We start from the raw sequence: 20502 nt of genomic DNA, 5'->3' as shown, positions 1-20502 counted from the left end.
CAGAGCGGGTCCTCTCCTCCATCATCAGGGTCTGACCTCACAAATAACCTTCTGGTGGAAGGGGCAAAAACTCCCACAGACATCCTCCAAAATCTTGTAGAAAGCTTTCCCCGAGGGGGACGGGGACGGGACTCAATTATAATGCCTATTGATGTACAATGAGATGTCATAAAAGATGTTGGAGTTGAAATGTGGAGGGTCCATGTACCTTTCTCCATATAGTGTACAGTCGTGGCCAAAAGTTTTGAGAATTACATAAATATTGGAAATTGGAAAAGTTGCTGCTTAAGTTTTTATAATAGCAATTTGCATCTACTCCAGAATGTTATGAAGAGTGATCAGATGAATTGCATAGTCCTTCTTTGCCATGAAAATTAACTTAATCCCAAAAAAACCTTTCCACTGCATTTCATTGCTGTCATTAAAGGACCTGCTGAGATCATTTCAGTAATTGTCTTGTTAACTCAGGTGAGAATGTTGACGAGCACAAGGCTGGAGATCATTATGTCAGGCTGATTGGGTTAAAATGGCAGACTTGACATGTTAAAAGGAGGGTGATGCTTGAAATCATTGTTCTTCCATTGTTAACCATGGTGACCTGCAAAGAAACACGTGCAGCCATCATTGCGTTGCATAAAAATGGCTTCACAGGCAAGGAGATTGTGGCTACTAAGATTGCACCTCAATCAACAATTTATAGGATCATCAAGAACTTCAAGGAAAGAGGTTCAATTCTTGTTAAGAAGGCTTCACGGCGTCCAAGAAAGTCCAGCAAGCGCCAGGATCGTCTCCTAAAGAGGATTCAGCTGCGGGATCAGAGTGCCACCAGTGCAGCGCTTGCTCAGGAATGGCAGCAGGCAGGTGTGAGCGCATCTGCACGCACAGTGAGGCGAAGACTTTTGGAAGATGGCCTGGTGTCAAGAAGGGCAGCAAAGAAGCCACTTCTCTCCAAAAAAAACATCAGGGACAGATTGATCTTCTGCAGAAAGTCTGGTGAATGGACTGCTGAGGACTGGGGCAAAGTCATGTTCTCCGATGAAACCTCTTTCCGATTGTTTGGGGCATCTGGAAAAAGGCTTGTCCGGAGAAGAAAAGGTGAGCGCTACCATCAGTCCTGTGTCATGCCAACAGTAAAGCATCCTGAGACCATTCATGTCTGGGGTTGCTTCTCATCCAAGGGAGTGGGCTCACTCACAATTTTGCCTAAAAACACAGCCATGAATAAAGAATGGAACCAAAACACCCTCCAACAGCCACTTCTTCCAACAATCCAACAACAGTTTGGTGAAGAACAATGCATTTTCCAGCACGATGAAGCACCGTGCCATAAGGCAAAAGTGATAACTAAGTGGCTCGGGGACAAAAACGTTGATATTTTGGGTCCATGGCCTGGAAACTCCCCAGATCTTAATCCCATTGAGAACTTGTGGTCAATCCTCAAGAGGCGGGTGACAAACAAAAACCCACTAATTCTGACAAACTCCAAGAAGTGATGATGAAAGAATGGGTTGTATCAGTCAGGAATTGGCCCAGAAGGTGATTGAGAGCATGCCCAGTCGGATTGCAGAGGTCCTGAAAAAGAAGGGCCAACACTGCAAATACTGACTCTTTGCATCAATGTCATGTAATTGTCGATAAAAGCCTTTGAAACGTATGAAGTGCGTGTAATTATATTCCACTACATCACAGAAACAACTGAAACAAAGATCTAAAAGCAGTTTAGCAGCAAACTTTGTGAAAACTAATATTTGTGTCATTCTCAAAACTTTTGGCCACGACTGTAGATGGTCATAAATGTATCATTCTATTGAGATGTTGTGTCCTATGTGATCATAAGTGTCACCTGCAGTCCTATGTAACACCACAAAAAAACAGACATAAATATGAACTGTACCACAGCTCAGCTCTGCTACATCTGTATACATACACACATGGCTGGGAGGACAGACAACTACTCCCATACTCCTGTGTTCTGAGCATTGGGAGCAGCCGGGGGGAGGGTCTGAGGGTCGGACAGGAAACAGAAACCAGTATCAGGGAGAAGGAGGAAGGAGAAAGATCCCAGCTACAGAGGAGGAGAGCCGGTGGGTGCCATCAGGTAATGCTATATATGTACAGCCGCTATACATACACTGCACACACTATACATACATGACATGTTCTGCCGGCTGCAGTATGATCTGTGTGGAGACACGTATGAGAGCAGGGGGAGGAGGCTGACAGGTGGAGTGCAGCATGATATAATGGGGTGTATGGAGGGTTCCTGGTGGGAGCAGGTCTCATGGACAAGGTCATGGGCAGGACAGGTAATACACGTATAATCAGGCATTTTTGCCTCACTGTGATTGCACGCCCCACAGAATGGAGAGACATTGTATTGGATTAACCGCTCGGTTATAGTACAGGGCATACAGCCTTTGTGTGCAGGAGACCCCGCCACTTTCCTGTTCAGTCCTTAAAATCCTCAGGAAGGACAAAGACAGGAAAATCATCATCATCCCCTGATAGTAAGACGACGATAGCGGAGGGAGCGCCATTCACCTCCGATTTAGAAATGCATCTTATTTTCTGTATTTCCTCTCTAGGTAAATGCAGAGAGAAAAGCTGAAGATTGAAGAAACGACCAATGTCATAATACAGGTGCATCTCAATAAGTTACAATATCATCGAAAAGGTAATTTATTTCCGAAAGTGAAACTCAAATAGATCCACACAGAGTAATGGATTTCAAGTGTTTATTCCTTTTAATGTTGATGATTATGGCTTACAGCTAATGAAACCCAAATGTCAGCATCTCAGAAAAGTAGAATATTGTAGACTCATGGTATCACATTCCAATCAGCCTTTAATAAGTCCCTCAGTCTGGTTCAGTGGGGTACACAATCATGGGGAAGACTGCTGACTTGACAGTTGCCCAGAAGACTGTCATTGACACCCTCCACAAGGAGGGTAAGTCTCAAAAGGTCATTGCTAAAGAAGCTGGCTGTTCACAGAGTGCCGTGTCCAAGCATATTAATGGAAAGTTGAGTGGAAGGAAGAAGTGTGGTAGAAAAAGGTGCACAAGCAACAGGGATAACCGCAGCCTTGAAAGGATTGTCAAGGAAAGGCCATTCAAGAATTTGGGGGAGATTCACAAGGAGTGGACTGCGGCTGGAGTCAATGCTTCAAGGGCCACCACACACAGACGAATCCAGGACATTAGCTACAAGTTCTTGCATTCCTTGTGTCAAGCCACTCATGACCCAGAGACAACGTCAGAAGCGTCTTCCCTGGGGTAAGGAGGAAAAGGACTGGACTGCTGATCAGCGCTCCAAGTCCTGTTTTGCATTTCAGTTCACTTTCATAAGAGTAAGTCCATCTAAAATGTAAATGTTATTCACTGATGAGTGGATGTGAATAAAAATAAAATGTTCAAACTTTATAGATATGCCCTTAAAAGACCATAAACACATGAACAATATAGTAATAAAACACACTGGCCCTTAATAAGGAGACCAAAAACGTGGACACACTATAATGACGGTGTTGCATTTCATGCAGCTATGTATTCGAGTGCGCATCCAGCATCAATAATGCAGCTGTCATATATCCAGTGTCATATACTATTAGTGTCAAAGGCTACAAAATATTTTCAAGTCACCCAATACAGTAAGGAACTAACTCCCCGAGCCGTCAAGCTAGTGCCTGTGCTATTTCTAAGGAACCAATGCCCCCAATTCCAGCTGGCATCTACAGCAACACTAGGGGCAAACTTCTAACAGCCAACACTTCAGTAATTCAAGGCCAGTGATCATTATATTAATGATGATATTCAAATTTATTGAGATGCACATGTATACCAAACTATGCTAGAATACATTACATCCCAAGAGCTTACACTTTACAGTGCAGACGATTTCTCTGACATAATTGTACTCTCTATCAAGGGGAGCCCAGCACTGTGCACACATGGCATCAGGCTGCAGCGAGCTAGAATCAGCTATTGAGATTTTGGTCCGGAAATTTTATGACTATGCCAAGAGGAAAGGGAAGCATGACAAGATGAACAAGAAGGAATTTCGTGAGATGGTGGCGAAGGAGCTGCCACACGTCCTGACTGTAAGTAATATGAATATAACTACTATAATACTGCCTCCTATGTACAACAATAAAGCTACTATAATACTGCCTTCTATGTACAAGAATATAACTACTATAATACTGCCTCCTATGTACAACAATAAAGCTACTATAATACTGCCTTCTATGTACAAGACTATAACTACTATAATACTGCTCCTATGTACAAGAATATAACTATAATACTGCCTCCTATGTACAAGAATATAACTACTATAATACTGCTCCTATGTACAAAAATATAACTACTATAATACTGCTCCTATGTGCAGGAATATAACTACTATAATACTGCCTCCTATGTGCAAGAATATAACTACTATAATACTGCTCCTATGTACAAGATTATAACTGCTATAATACTACCCCTATGTACAAGAATATAACTACTATAATACTGCTCCTATGTACAGGAATATAACTACTATAATACTGCCTCCTATGTACAAGAATATAACTACTATAATACTGCTCCTATGTACAAGAATATAACTACTATAATACTGCTCCTATGTACAAGAATATAACTACTATAATACTGCTCCTATGTACAAGAATATAACTGCTATAATACTGCCTCCTATGTACAAGAATATAACTACTATAATACTGCTCCTATGTACAAGAATATAACTACTATAATACTGCTCCTATGTACAAGAATATAACTACTATAATACTGCTCCTATGTACAAGAATATAACTACTATAATACTGCTCCTATGTACAAGAATATAACTACTATAATACTGCTCCTATGTACAAGAATATAACTACTATAATACTACTCCTATGTACAGGAATATAACTACTATAATACTGCTCCTATGTACAAGAATATAACTACTATAATACTGCCTCCTATGTACAAGAATATAACTACTATAATACTGCCTCCTATGTACAAGAATATAACTACTATAATACTGCTCCTATGTACAGTAATATAACTACTATAATACTGCTCCTATGTACAAGAATATAACTACTATAATACTGCCTCCTATATACAGTAATATAACTACTATAATACTGCTCCTATGTACAAGAATATAACTACTATAATACTGCTCCTATGTACAAGAATATAACTACTATAATACTGCCTCCTATGTACAAGAATATAACTACTATAATACTGCTCCTATGTACAAGAATATAACTACTATAATACTGCTTCTATGTACAAGAATATAACTACTATAATACTGCTCCTATGTACAAGAATATAACTACTATAATACTGCTTCTATGTACAAGAATATAACTACTACAATACTGCTCCTGTGTACAAGAATATAACTACTATAATACTGCTCCTATGTACAAGAATATAACTGCTATAATACTGCCTCCTATGTACAAGAATATAACTACTATAATACTGCTCCTATGTACAAGAATATAACTACTATAATACTGCTCCTATGTACAAGAATATAACTACTATAATACTGCCTCCTATGTACAAGAATATAACTGCTATAATACTGCTCCTATGTACAAGAATATAACTGCTATAATACTGCTCCTATGTACAAGAATATAACTGCTATAATACTGCCTCCTATGTACAAGAATATAACTACTATAATACCGCTCCTATGTACAAGAATATAACTACTATAATACCGCTCCTATGTACAAGAATATAACTACTATAATACTGCTCCTATGTACAAGAATATAACTACTATAATACTGCTCCTATGTACAAGAATATAACTACTATAATACTGCTCCTATGTACAAGAATATAACTACTATAATACTGCCTCTATGTACAAGAATATAACTACTATAATACTGCTCCTATGTACAAGAATATAACTACTATAATACTGCCTCCTATGTACAGGAATATAACTACTATAATACTGCTCCTATGTACAAGAATATAACTACTATAATACTGCTCCTATGTACAAGAATATAACTACTATAATACTGCCTCTATGTACAAGAATATAACTACTATAATACTGCTCCTATGTACAAGAATATAACTACTATAATACTGCCTCCTATGTACAAGAATATAACTACTATAATACTGCTCCTATGTACAAGAATATAACTACTATAATACTGCCTCCTATGTACAAGAATATAACTACTATAATACTGCTCCTATGTACAAGAATATAACTACTATAATACTGCCTCCTATGTACAAGAATATAACTACTATAATACTGCTCCTATGTACAAAAATATAACTACTATAATACTGCTCCTATGTACAAGAATATAACTACTATAATACTGCTCCTATGTACAAGAATATAACTTCTATAATACTGCTCTTATGTACAAGAATATAACTACTATAATACTGCCTCCTATGTACAAGAATATAACTACTATAATACTGCTCCTATGTACAAGAATATAACTACTATAATACTGCTCCTATGTACAAGAATATAACTACTATAATACTGCCTCCTATGTACAAGAATATAACTACTATAATACTGCCTCCTATGTACAAGAATATAACTACTATAATACTGCTCCTATGTACAAGAATATAACTACTAGAGGGGGCGGAGTCTGACTGCTGACCTGAGCAGACGCATGTAGGAGAAGCTCCTCTGCATGCATTCCAGCATCCTGGTTTATATTGCACCATAACTCATCAAAGTATGGGGAAAGTTGGCAGATACCTCCCTAAAGATAAGACCGACTCTCCGAAGCCGGACAGAGGTTCATCAGATATGGAGAAATACCTGCAAAAGAAGACCTCCGGTGCTGTGTGGGAGGCAGCTAAGATGGCGCCGCATGAACCAGACGACTGGTCACAAGAAGCTGAAAGTGCCACCAGAGATCTAGAGGAAGGGCTGCAACCGGCAGGCATAGCCCCTATATCACAGAAATTTCTCCAGCAGGCTCTCTCAGCAGCTATTGCCCCAGTACTAAGTGAGCTCCAGGAGATAAAAGTAGATATTAAGCAAATAGGGCACCGAGTGGAGACGCTGGAGGGGAATCAAGCAGCCATAATTTCCTTTGCACGCACGCTAGGAGATAATACAGCAGCTTGCATGGATTCCCTGGATAATGCCTTCTCACTCATCGAGGACCAGGAGAACCGCAGCAGGCGGAAAAATATTCGGCTGCGCGGTCTCCCAGAGCAGTTCCAACACGAGGATTTACCTGAAGCAGCGGCGGCCATCTTTGCCAGTCTCCTGGGAGCAGAGAGCACGGAAGGAATTGAAATAGAGCGCATCCATCGGTCACTCAGACCAAAGCCAAAAGAGGGTGAAAACCCTAGGGATGTCATCTGTGGCCTGCTGAAATACACAGATACAGCAGCCATACTGAGAGCGGCCAGAGAAAAGAAAAACCTCACTCATGAGGGCGCTACGATCCTGCTGTTTCAGGACTTGGCGCCAACGACGCTAAACAAAAGGAGAGCCCTCCGACCCCTGACGGACCATCTGAGGCACATCAAGATCCCATATAAATGGTTATTTCCTTTTGGTCTTACGTTTGCGGTCGGGGGCAGAAGATGCACCATCCGGGTTCCAGGAGACCTAGCAGCAGCTTGGGAGCTACTCCAGACCGATCCGTTAGACATTCCGTCCTGGCTGCCATCGTCTGAGGTCGGAGTCCCATTGCCGGACCTGCCAGGAGTACAGAGATGGTCCAAAGCAATGCCAAGAAGGAAGATTGGCCCTAGATCCAGGGACACATGAATATTGTGACTTAAGTGCTTGCCTTAAATTCACATTTGTTTAAGCCGTGAGTAATATATTGAGCTGAGGCGAATATATATATCTGTTTTATCAGTCCTGCAAGTATTACTATGTTCTGTATATTTGCTGACAGGATGAGGTTGTGTGTGTTAACCTGATATATATGCTCCGGTCACGCTCCTGTCTCGCTCCGGTTATACATGTCCCCATATATGTGGTCAAAATGTATACAAGCTCGTATGATGAGTTATGTCATCCAGATTCTTAATTGTACTGCACCAGGTTAGCTGGATCTGCTGGTTACCTATGTTCTGTACAAGATCTGTAGGTCCCCCCCATATATCTTACATCAGGGGTAAACTAGCGCAGTCCTGGTGTCAGCGCATTAGCTGGGTGGACGGCATACTGACTGTATGCTCCTTGTTAGGAGTTGTCAGATGTACCCACTCCAAGTTCTGTTCTGTGGCCATGTTCCTAAGTTCTGTAAGGAATAATGGCCGGGTTCAGTTATACTCAGTTATGTACAGTTTTCAATCTCTTGTGCACAATATATTGGGCTGCTGTAGGAGGGTTATGCACACATAAAAGATGTCGCTGATTAAATGTACATCCTTTAACGTAAGGGGGTTCAATACTCCGCAAAAAAGATCACAAGTCATTCGTTTGCTACGGAAGTACCGCACAGACATATGCTTTTTTCAAGAGCTGCACTTCAGAACCACGAATGTCCCCACGCTGCAGAAGGGATACTTTAATAATTGGTTCCTGAGCACTTTTGACAAAGCCAAAAGAGGGGTTGGTATTGCCATAGCAAAACGTATACCTTTTAAGATGACAGCCACCCAGACAGATGCTGAAGGTAGATTCATCTTGGTGAAAGGGCTAATAGGCACCCAACCTGTAACCTTAGCGAGTTTATATAGTCCCAACAGAGGTCAGAAAGAATGGATCTCTAAGACAATGCAGGTACTTAAGGCTTTTGCTGAGGGGATCTGTATTGTAGGTGGAGACCTTAATGTGGCCCTGAATCCCAGTATTGATACCTCGGACGGATCCACTCAGCAAACACAGAGGACCTTGGGCTGCATTAATGCACACATTGCTGATGCTAACTTAACTGATGCCTGGCGTCTGACGCATCCCACAGACAGGGATTACACCTTTTACTCTGCTGCACATAATGTCTACAAAAGACTAGATTATCTTCTGATATCAAATTCCTGCATAGACATGGTGGAACAGACGGTGATCGACCCTATCACTATTTCTGATCATGCCCCTGTATCGATGGTTATACATATTGCCGGTCTACCCTCCCAGTGCAGGCAGTGGAGACTGAATGAAACCTTACTAGATAGAAGGGAGGCAGTAGAGGCCTTATCAAAGAAGCTGTCATGGTATTTTGCAGAAAACCTAACTCCAGAGGTTTCCCAGACTATAGTGTGGGAGGCGCATAAATCTGTCATGAGAGGAGAATTTATAGCCCTGGGGTGTAAAATTAAAAGGGAGAGACAGCAAACACTCCATTCCTTACTCAAGCAGATTTCAGATCTTGAAGCCACTCATAAGAGGTCTAAAGCTCTGAAAATACAGCAAGAACTCCTCCTCCTGAGAACGAAACTGAAGGACCATCTAAACATTTGCCACGCCAAAGCGTATCAATATGCGCAGTTTCGGTTTTTTTCTCATGGGGACAGAGGTTCGAAGCTGATGTCATCGCTTATAAAACAACGGAAAGATTCTATGTTTATCCCCAGTATAAAAGCTTCGGATGGTAAATTACTGCATAGAACTGTAGACATAGCAAAGGAATTTAAAAATTTCTATCAGGAGCTCTATGGGTTAGATAAAAGCTCTATTAGCCCAGACCCAATAGCAAATTCTATGATGGAGGATTTTCTGTCTAACTTAAATTTGCCTCAACTTAGTAGAGAAGAGGGGTCCTCACTGATTGCTCCGGTAACAGAGGAAGAGGTAGGGAAAGTGCTGAGGTCAATGCCCTTGGGAAAATGCCCAGGACCGGACGGAATTCCGGTAGGATATTACAAGAAATTTGCGGATATTTTATGTCCTCATCTCACGAATTGGTGCAACTCTCTCCTTACAGGTGGGCATCTTCCTGCTCAATCTTTAGAAGCTAATGTGACCATACTGCCTAAACCTGGGAAAGACCACACGCTCTGCGGGAGTTACAGGCCCATATCTCTTCTGAACGTCGACGTAAAGGTTTGGGCCAAAATCTTGGCTACCAGGCTTAGTTCCTTCCTTCCCAAACTGATCCACCCTGACCAAGCTGGTTTTGTACCAGGAAGGGAGGGGAACCATAACTCCTGCAGAGTCGTCACGGCAATCCAGTGGGCTAAGAAGCATAGTACTCCACTAATCCTTTTAAGTGTAGATGCGGAGAAGGCCTTCGACCGGGTTAAATGGAGCTTCATGGAGAGAACATTGCAGAGGTTTGGTATCCCTGATCAATTTCAGAAAGCCATTATGACTCTCTACACCAATCCGAGTGCTAAAATTAGAGTAAACGGCACCCTTTCACCTTCCTTTCCCATCTATAATGGCACCCGGCAAGGTTGTCCATTATCTCCTGCGCTATATATTTTAGTGATGGAGACCCTTCTCCAAGCCATTAGAGACCACCCTGGTATAAGAGGGGTTAGGGCCAAGAAAGACACAATTGAATATATTAACGTCGCCTATGCAGACGACCTCTTGGTGATGGTGTCCAACCCGGTCGAGGCCTTCCCGCATCTCCTCTCCTTATTTGAACTGTTCGGTGCGGTCTCTAATTACAAGGTAAATTACACTAAGTCGGAGGTTATGAATATTACAGCCCCATCAAAAAGTGTATCTTCCCTCAAAGCTACAACACCCTTTATATGGCAGACTTCTCACATCACTTACCTGGGAATTAATATTCCGTCTAAACTGGAGAACATTTTCCAGCTGAATTATACCCCCCTTTTATCCGATATACAAAGATTATTAGGATCTCTCCGCATCCCCTACACCTCCTGGATGGGGAGAAAGAATCTGCTGAAGGCCTTTGTGTTACCTAAGATATTATATGTCATGCAGATGCTGCCTGTCTTCCTTCCCTCCTCCTTTTTCACGCAGATCCGGAGATTATTTTCTACATATCTGTGGGGGGGGAGGGGAGCCAGGATAGCTTACAGTAGACTGATTCTGAGGAAGACTCAGGGTGGGTTTGCACTGCCGGATGTTCAGTTATACTATAGGGCAATCCACCTTAGACGCTGGATGCAATTACATGCTTCTAACTGCTCAACGTTGGGTGGTGCCTTGGAGTTACTCCAACTCTCTCAACCACAAAGAGCAGCATTGTGGGGTCTGACTACCACATCTCTGCATAACCATACACTACTTAAAGGCACAAGTATGGTGATTAAGCAACTTAACAAAGATCGCGGCTTGTTAGGCGCCCCCTCACTAGTTATGCCAGCAGACTTAGCCCCCTTTGCAGCAAGACCTACATTAGCAAGCACTTCCCCAGCGTGGAGTTCCCTGAGGGAGTTCACTATCAAAGAGTTTTTGGATGCTGCTCTAGGCAGTCTACCAGCTGACCATCCCTTTCACCTAGCCATGCAGTCCTCTAACTTTCTGAGCTTGGCTGACTTTAAGGCAGTTAGTAAGACTCTAATAGATAAACAGATCCATAAACAGGATCAAACATGGTTCGAGAAAATCCTGTCCTCCAGCTCGCCACACAGTAGATTGATCTCCCTATTCTATTTAGGCCTAAACGTTCCCAGAGCTAATGACACTCCTCTGTTTCTGAAAACCTGGGAGTCAGAATTAAATAGGTCCTTCACTGAGACGGAGGTTCTTAGATTATATGCACACTCACACGGCTTCTCCAGGTGCGTCAAGGTACAAGAGCACTCTTTTAAAGTACTCACCCAATGGTATATGACACCGAAACAGTTGTTCCTCAGGGGTTTGAGCCCCAGTGATCAATGCTGGAGATGTAAAGATGGTGTGGGTACACTTTCACATATCTTTTGGTCCTGTCCGCTGATACAGCCGTTTTGGGCGACGGTATCTAAGGCCATTAACTCTATTACACACAAGAGGATAACTTTGTCTCCTGAGTTGGTCCTTCTATGGTTACCCACCAAAGATCTTTCCCCTTCTAAGAATAGCTTAGCCACTCAACTGATTCAAGCGGCAAGGTTGATCATTCCACAAAGGTGGCTGAGCGCAGACCCCCCCACTTTAACCCATTGGATGAATAAGGTAGATCATATACAGCGCCTGGAGGAACTAGCCAGCTGGGAGAATAGATCTCATGAGAAGCATGCTAAAATGTGGAACCCTTGGTTACGTTATCGCTTGTCACAAACATCAGTTACTCAATAAAGGTCATCTGACCCTTACGATCTGAACTACTTCACTTTACCTCCAACACCAGATTGCCTTATACTTCTACAAGATGTGCTTAGAGATTTACGTTACGGTTATGAATGTTTTTTGTGAGGCCGTTGCCTTGCTGTTCACCAATTAGATAAATCGTCCCTGTAAACCATGTGACCGACACAAGTACACACTAATGTATGTCCAAGGCGTGCCCCCACAAGGATCAACTAGGGCCTATCATATGGATGTTATGCTGTATTATCTTTGCCTCATGCTATATCTCTGGTCTGTTTAATTGCATTATTAATACTGCTTAAACCTGTTTGGGGGATGTGCCTATCCACCCTGGTTTAGCAAAGGTACATTCTTTTTGCCTTATTACTATGATGCAAGGTCACTGATGTAACAACTTTTTGCTACTTTTCAATAAAAAGAAAATTGTCAAGAATATAACTACTATAATACTGCTCCTATGTACAAGAATATAACTACTATAATACTGCTCCTATGTACAAGAATATAACTACTATAATACTGCCTCTATGTACAAGAATATAACTACTATAATACTGCTCCTATGTACAAGAATATAACTACTATAATACTGCTCCTATGTACAAGAATATAACTACTATAATACTGCTCCTATGTACAAGTCTATAACTACTATAATACTGCTCCTATGTACAAGAATATAACTACTATAATACTACCCTATGTACAAGAATATAACTACTATAATACTGCCTCCTATGTACAAGAATATAACTACTATAATACTGCCTTCTATGTACAAGAATATAACTACTATAATACTGCCTCCTATGTACAAGAATATAACTACTATAATACTGCTCCTATGTACAAGAATATAACTGCTATAATACTGCTCCTATGTACAAGAATATAACTACTATAATACCGCCTCCTATGTACAAGAATATAACTACTATAATACTGCTCCTATGTACAAGAATATAACTACTATAATACTGCCTGCTATGTACAAGAATATATCTACTATAATACTGCTCCTATGTACAGGAATATAACTACTATAATACTGCTCCTATGTACAAGAATATAACTACTATAATACTGCCTCCTATGTACAAGAATATAACTACTATAATACTGCCTCCTATGTACAAGAATATAACTACTATAATACTGCTCCTCTGTACAGTAATATAACTACTATAATACTGCCTCCTATGTACAGGAATATAACTACTATAATACTGCCTCCTATGTACAGGAATATAACTACTATAATACTGCTCCTATGTACAAGAATATAACTACTATAATACTGCCTCCTATGTACAGTAATATAACTACTATAATACTGCTCCTATGTACAAGAATATAACTACTATAATACTGTTCCTATGTACAAGAATATAACTACTATAATACTGCTCCTATGTACAAGAATATAACTACTATAATACTGCTCCTATGTACAAGACTATAACTACTATAATACTGCTCCTATGTACAAGAATATAACTACTATAATACTGCTCCTATGTACAAGAATATAACTACTATAATACTGCTCCTATGTACAAGAATATAACTACTATAATACTGCCTCCTATGTACAAGAATATAACTACTATAATACTGCCTCCTATGTACAAGAATATAACTACTATAATACTGCTCCTATGTACAAGAATATATCTACTATAATACTGCTCCTATGTACAGGAATATAACTACTATAATACTGCTCCTATGTACAAGAATATAACTACTATAATACTGCTCCTATGTACAAGGATATAACTACTATAATACTGCTCCTATGTACAAGAATATAACTACTATAATACTGCTCCTATGTACAAGGATATAACTACTATAATACTGCTCCTATGTACAAGAATATAACTACTATAATACTGCTCCTATGTACAGTAATGTAACTACTATAATACTGCTCCTATGTACAAGACTATAACTGCTATAATACTGCCTCCTATGTACAAGAATATAACTACTATAATACTGCCTCCTATGTACAGGAATATAACTACTATAATACTGCCTCCTATGTACAAGAATATAACTACTATAATACTGCTCCTATGTACAAGAATATAACTACTATAATACTGCTTCTATGTACAAGAATATAACTACTATAATACTGCTCCTATGTACAAGAATATAACTACTATAATACTGCTCCTGTGTACAAGAATATAACTACTATAATACTGCCTCCTATGTACAAGAATATAACTACTATAATACTGCCTCCTATGTACAAGAATATAACTACTATAATACTGCTTCTATGTACAAGAAAATAACTACTATAATACTGCCTCCTATGTACAAGAATATAACTACTATAATACTGCCTCCTATGTACAGGAATATAACTACTATAATACTGCCTCCTATGTACAAGAATATAACTACTATAATACTGCTCCTATGTACAAGAATATAACTACTATAATACTGCTTCTATGTACAAGAATATAACTACTATAATACTGCTCCTATGTACAAGAATATAACTACTATAATACTGCTCCTATGTACAGGAATATAACTACTATAATACTGCCTCCTATGTACAAGAATATAACTACTATAATACTGCTCCTATGTACAAGAATATAACTACTATAATACTGCTCCTATGTACAAGAATATAACTACTATAATACTGCTTCTATGTACAAGAATATAACTACTATAATACTGCTTCTATGTACAAGAATATAACTACTATAATACTGCTCCTATGTACAAGAATATAACTGCTATAATACTGCTCCTATGTACAAGAATATAACTACTATAATACTGCTCCTATGTACAAGAATATAACTACTATAATACTGCTTCTATGTACAAGAATATAACTACTATAATACTGCTCCTATGTACAAGAATATAACTACTATAATACTGCTCCTATGTACAAGAATATAACTACTATAATACTGCTCCTATGTACAAGAATATAACTACTATAATACTGCTTCTATGTACAAGAATATAACTACTATAATACTGCTCCTATGTACAAGAATATAACTACTATAATACTGCTTCTATGTACAAGAATATAACTACTATAATACTGCCTCCTATGTACAGGAATATAACTACTATAATACTGCCTCCTATGTACAAGAATATAACTACTATAATACTGCTCCTATGTACAAGAATATAACTACTATAATACTGCTTCTATGTACAAGAATATAACTACTATAATACTGCTCCTATGTACAAGAATATAACTACTATAATACTGCTCCTATGTACAGGAATATAACTACTATAATACTGCCTCCTATGTACAAGAATATAACTACTATAATACTGCTTCTATGTACAAGAATATAACTACTATAATACTGCTCCTATGTACAAGAATATAACTACTATAATACTGCTCCTATGTACAAGAATATAACTACTATAATACTGCCTCCTATGTACAGGAATATAACTACTATAATACTGCTCCTATGTACAGGAATATAACTACTATAATACTGCCTCCTATGTACAAGAATATAACTACTATAATACTGCTCCTATGTACAAGAATATAACTACTATAATACTGCCTCCTATGTACAGTAATATAACTACTATAATACTGTTCCTATGTACAAGAATATAACTACTATAATACTGCTCCTATGTACAAGAATATAACTACTATAATACTGCTCCTATGTACAAGAATATAACTACTATAATACTGCTCCTATGTACAAGAATATAACTACTATAATACTGCTCCTATGTACAAGGATATAACTACTATAATACTGCTCCTATGTACAGGAATATAACTACTATAATACTGCCTCCTATGTACAAGAATATAACTACTATAATACTGCCTCCTATGTACAAGAATATAACTACTATAATACTGCTCCTATGTACAAGGATATAACTACTATAATACTGCTCCTATGTACAAGAATATAACTACTATAATACTGCTCCTATGTACAAGAATATAACTACTATAATACTGCTCCTATGTACAAGAATATAACTACTATAATACTGCCTCCTATGTACAAGAATATAACTACTATAATACTGCCTCCTATGTACAAGAATATAACTACTATAATACTGCCTCCTATGTACAGGAATATAACTACTATAATACTGCCTCCTATGTACAAGAATATAACTACTATAATACTGCCTCCTATGTACAGGAATATAACTACTATAATACTGCCTCCTATGTACAAGAATATAACTACTATAATACTGCACCTATGTACAAGAATATAACTACTATAATACTGCTCCTATGTACAGTAATATAACTACTATAATACTGCCTCCTATGTACGAGATGTAATACAGTATGTGCGGATTTCTCGCCATCAGTATTACACTGCAGATACTAATGGCAGTTCTTTCCATATTTCCTCTTCTTCACTCCAGAACACACAGAACAAGGAGGCAGCGAACAAGCTGATCCAGTCCTTGGATTTGGACGAGGATGGGAAGATTAGTTTTGATGAGTATTGGACATTGATCGGGGAGATCGCCCTGAAGCTGAGCCAACAGATGGCGATGCAGTACCAGGAGCGACACTGAAGGCTTGTTCTGCCATCCGTCCAGCAGGGGGCAGACGACTGATGAGATGAAGCCACGTATTAGGGGACAGCACTGACTGTTATGTTATAACCGTCTTACTCCTAGAATCCTTCACAAACTGTGTTATCTGAGCCAAGGAACAAATGTGTGAGGTGACTACATGTGGGAGGCCTCGCTGCAGCGGACATGGTGTCAGGAATCCATCCTGTGCTGCCAGTGCCACGCTGGGTGTTCCTCCTCTCAGCAGATGATGGGAGTAACCAGTATGCTGAATTTATGTGTACTATGTCCTGTGTATCCGATTGTATGAACAAACATCATTTTGACCAATTTTTTTTTTACTGTATTTTGATGTTTAAATTGTAAGCCAAAGGACATCGCCACCTAGTGGGGAATTGTGGTAGAACATGACTGTGGCATACGTTAATATATAAATATATTGTAATTGATGCTGTGCTGATGTGTTTAGCGCTGTGTACCTGGCAGGATGCAATTTTATGTGGTCACCACTGGTGGTGCTACAATCCCTGAATGTAACCCACATATCGTATGGAGTCACCGGGCTCAGCACTCACATGCAGAGCTGGAAGTCATGGTAGAAAGTTCTTTCTTTTTGTGTGTGTCGCCCTGTAATTAATCAGTATCCTGCATTCTACAATATAACCACTGGGGGCACTAGTGTTCTTAGCTGAAGTTTCTTAGTATCATGCATTCTCTATAGTTACCACTCTGTGGTGCTGTTGTTCCTAGCTACTTTCAAGTAGTATAGTGCACTCTATAATATGACCACTGGGTGGAGCAAGTGTTCAGCTTCATATTGACTGTAACCACTAGGTGGCTCTGCTGTGTTCTAGTTAACCAGTTCACTGCAGAATGGTTACTACCTGAAATGGAGCCACCTACTCGGTATTGGAGCCCTGGGGTGTTGTCAGGGGTGTGTGGCTGTTGTGTAGAGCGCCACACCGTCTGTCCGCTGTTTCCAGGGAAGATATGTTAATTTACTGACCTAATAATGATGTAGAAGCCGCAGAACCTGTAATACCACAGATTACAGTCAGATTATACCTATACATTATACGTTGCCCCGAGCATGTGACAACTCATGGGATTCTGCTGCTCATACAAGGTGATCAGCGCAGTCATGGTGAGGGCCACTATATGGGGCTTATCACTTAGTAACAGTGCCACCATGGTCAGGGCCCCCTGTTAGCATCCATTTGGCGATTGTTTTCTCAAGTGGCGTGAATGTACATCATGTCAATAAAGGGAGAAATATCGTCACTGAATGTTGTATACGGGACTTTCTAAAACACACTAGGGTCTACTCTTCATTATACATTGAGGGGCAGTTGGGGCCCTTGTGTAAGAAATTCATGTGGGCCCTCGCTCCAGCCTCTGTTTAGTCACTACAGTGCCTCTTTCAGTCTTGGAGCCCCACCTAAAAGAATTTCAGGGGTGGTTATTAAGAGAGGAAATCCCCTGGGAGGCGTGGCTGTGTTATAGCCCACCCTCCTGAGTCTACGCCCCTGAGTAACCGCTCATTTTCCTTTCTGCTTCATTTACAGTAGAGGTGAGCCTCCACTGATGAGGTTGGGGTTTTCGTGTGGTCTGTATCCTCTGTGCGTCGCCCTGATCTCAGGATCAGCTCCGATTTCAGGATAAACTTGTTTGGGATTAGCTAATCTATTTGCGGAATACTGAGTAAACAGCGGGCACAATGCGGCCGCACCTTGCTGCCAACACAAATCCCTGCTTTGCTTAGCAGTCGCTTCTTCTACTTGGTGCCTCAGGAATGGAGGGTGCAGCATGTACATTAGGGGTTACACAGGGGTCTCTGGTAGGACAGGAGCTGACCCCTGACTTATATGCTTCCAATATTTACTTGTCTGCCATTTCTTAAGGTGAGCTCACTGCCAGGATCGGGCCTTTCAAGTCATCTCTAAGTGGTGGTAACTGCGCCCAAAGTGATCCCCAAAGTCTAGAAATAGCTTGTCACATGAGGCCCCCGCCTCTGCGAGTCCCCCCAGCCACTCATCAGAGCTGAGAGAGATCGCAGTTGAAGGAGTCCTGCTTAAGAAGAGTCAGGGGTGGGGCCAATGTCTTCAGTTGGCCAATTGCCGTTAGCCCTTGACCCCCATTATGCAGGGACCGGCGCGTAATCACGTTCATGTCCCTCTTTCCTCTAGCAACCAGATGTCTAATAGTAAATGGATCCCCAATAGTAACCAGGCCCTTAACAGCGAACCCCCAAAACTGAGCAATCCCCAAAAGTAACCAGACCAAGAATACCAACTGAACCCCCAATAGTAATCAGTCCCCCAATAATAACTGCACATCCAATGATAACCAGGTCGTTAATCGTAACCAGACCCTAACAGTATCCGGATCCCCACCAGTAACCAGACCCCAGTATAACCAGACCCCTACCAGTAGCCACACCCCGGTATAACCAGACCCCTACCAGTAGCCACACCCCGGTATAACCAGACCCCTAACAGTAACCATACCCCAGTATAACCACACCACTAACAGTAACAACACCCAGGTATAACCACACCACTAACAGTAACCACACCCCGGTATAACCAGACCCCTAACAGTAACCATACCCCGGTATAACCAGACCCCTAACAATAACCACACCCCAGTATAAGCAGACCCCATAACAGTAACCATACCCCAGTATAACCACACCACTAACAGTAACAACACCCAGGTATAACCACACCACTAACAGTAACCACACCCCGGTATAACCAGACCCTGTAACGGACCGTTTCAGCAGACAAGGGGTTAAAATCCGTTTAGGCGATATGCCCCTTTTTTGAGAGACAGGCCCCGCTACTGCAGAACACCAATGTCCCGAACTGGATACAAAGTAGCACTCCAAACTGGAACCTCACGAATAGCTGCTAGCAGACGAACAGGAATCAGCTTACACTCCTGGCAATCAGTCTCTAACAGCATACAGCGGATCCCCCCAATAACGAGACAAGGCTCCGTGTTGAGGGTCAAGCAGTGGTCTCAGGTGCTGGCACACCCAGCCTGGTTTTTATTACAGTTGTTGCAATTACAGGTCCGCCCACAGGGAGGTATAAAACAACCAAGCCCATCTGGTGTACACGCCCCTAGGGGACCAGAATGAAGACTGTGACATAGGACAGATAAACAGCACTTAGGACACACAGACACAACACATCCCCACAATGCATCATGGTTTCCTCCTCTCTGCCCTGGAGACACCCGAGGCGTAATCCAATTATCTCTCAAGACAAAGAGAAGTCACCAATACACATGTGCAGACAACAGGACAGACATCACCATTTAAACACACAATGGGACAATGGCACAATAGAAACACACCCAGCATTTTCCTCCCAAGCTGACAAGTTACACTTATTATAAATTGTTACAACTTTGTGAGTTTACATTGGCCATACATATAACTTACATTAATTTAAACAGTATAACTTAGGGACAAACCTATCCAAAATTCACTTGAATAGGTTCAGGGGTTTAAAAGTTAGTATATGGCCCATAATCCTGGGGCAAGAGGCCAGCAGCCAGGCCTCTCCAAAACCCAGTGGCGAGGTTGGTTTCGCCACAGACCCCTACCAGTAGCCACACCCCGGTATAAGCAGACCCCTACAGTAACAACACCCCGGTATAACCAGACCCCTACCAGTAG

The 20502-nt window shown here is 40.7% G+C and overlaps 1 protein-coding gene across 1 annotated transcript; it reads left to right on the top strand.

The window, feature by feature from the left end:
* Positions 1–2004: 2004 nt before the first annotated feature.
* LOC120982201 lies at positions 2005–17263 on the top strand. Its single transcript, XM_040412199.1, has 5 exons — positions 2005–2098; positions 2586–2640; positions 2994–3274; positions 3927–4098; positions 16659–17263. The coding sequence occupies exons 2-5, from the start codon at positions 2590–2592 to the stop codon at positions 16812–16814; spliced, it is 660 nt and encodes a 219-aa protein (XP_040268133.1). The 5' UTR covers positions 2005–2098; positions 2586–2589; the 3' UTR covers positions 16815–17263.
* The last annotated feature ends 3239 nt before the right edge of the window (positions 17264–20502 follow it).

This window comes from Bufo bufo, chromosome 11 (genome assembly GCF_905171765.1).
Source record: "Bufo bufo chromosome 11, aBufBuf1.1, whole genome shotgun sequence".
In the NCBI taxonomy this organism is placed as follows: Eukaryota; Metazoa; Chordata; class Amphibia; order Anura; family Bufonidae; genus Bufo; species Bufo bufo.
The sequence above is the reverse complement of the archived record's forward strand: the minus strand, read 5'-3'. Positions and strand labels throughout refer to the sequence as shown.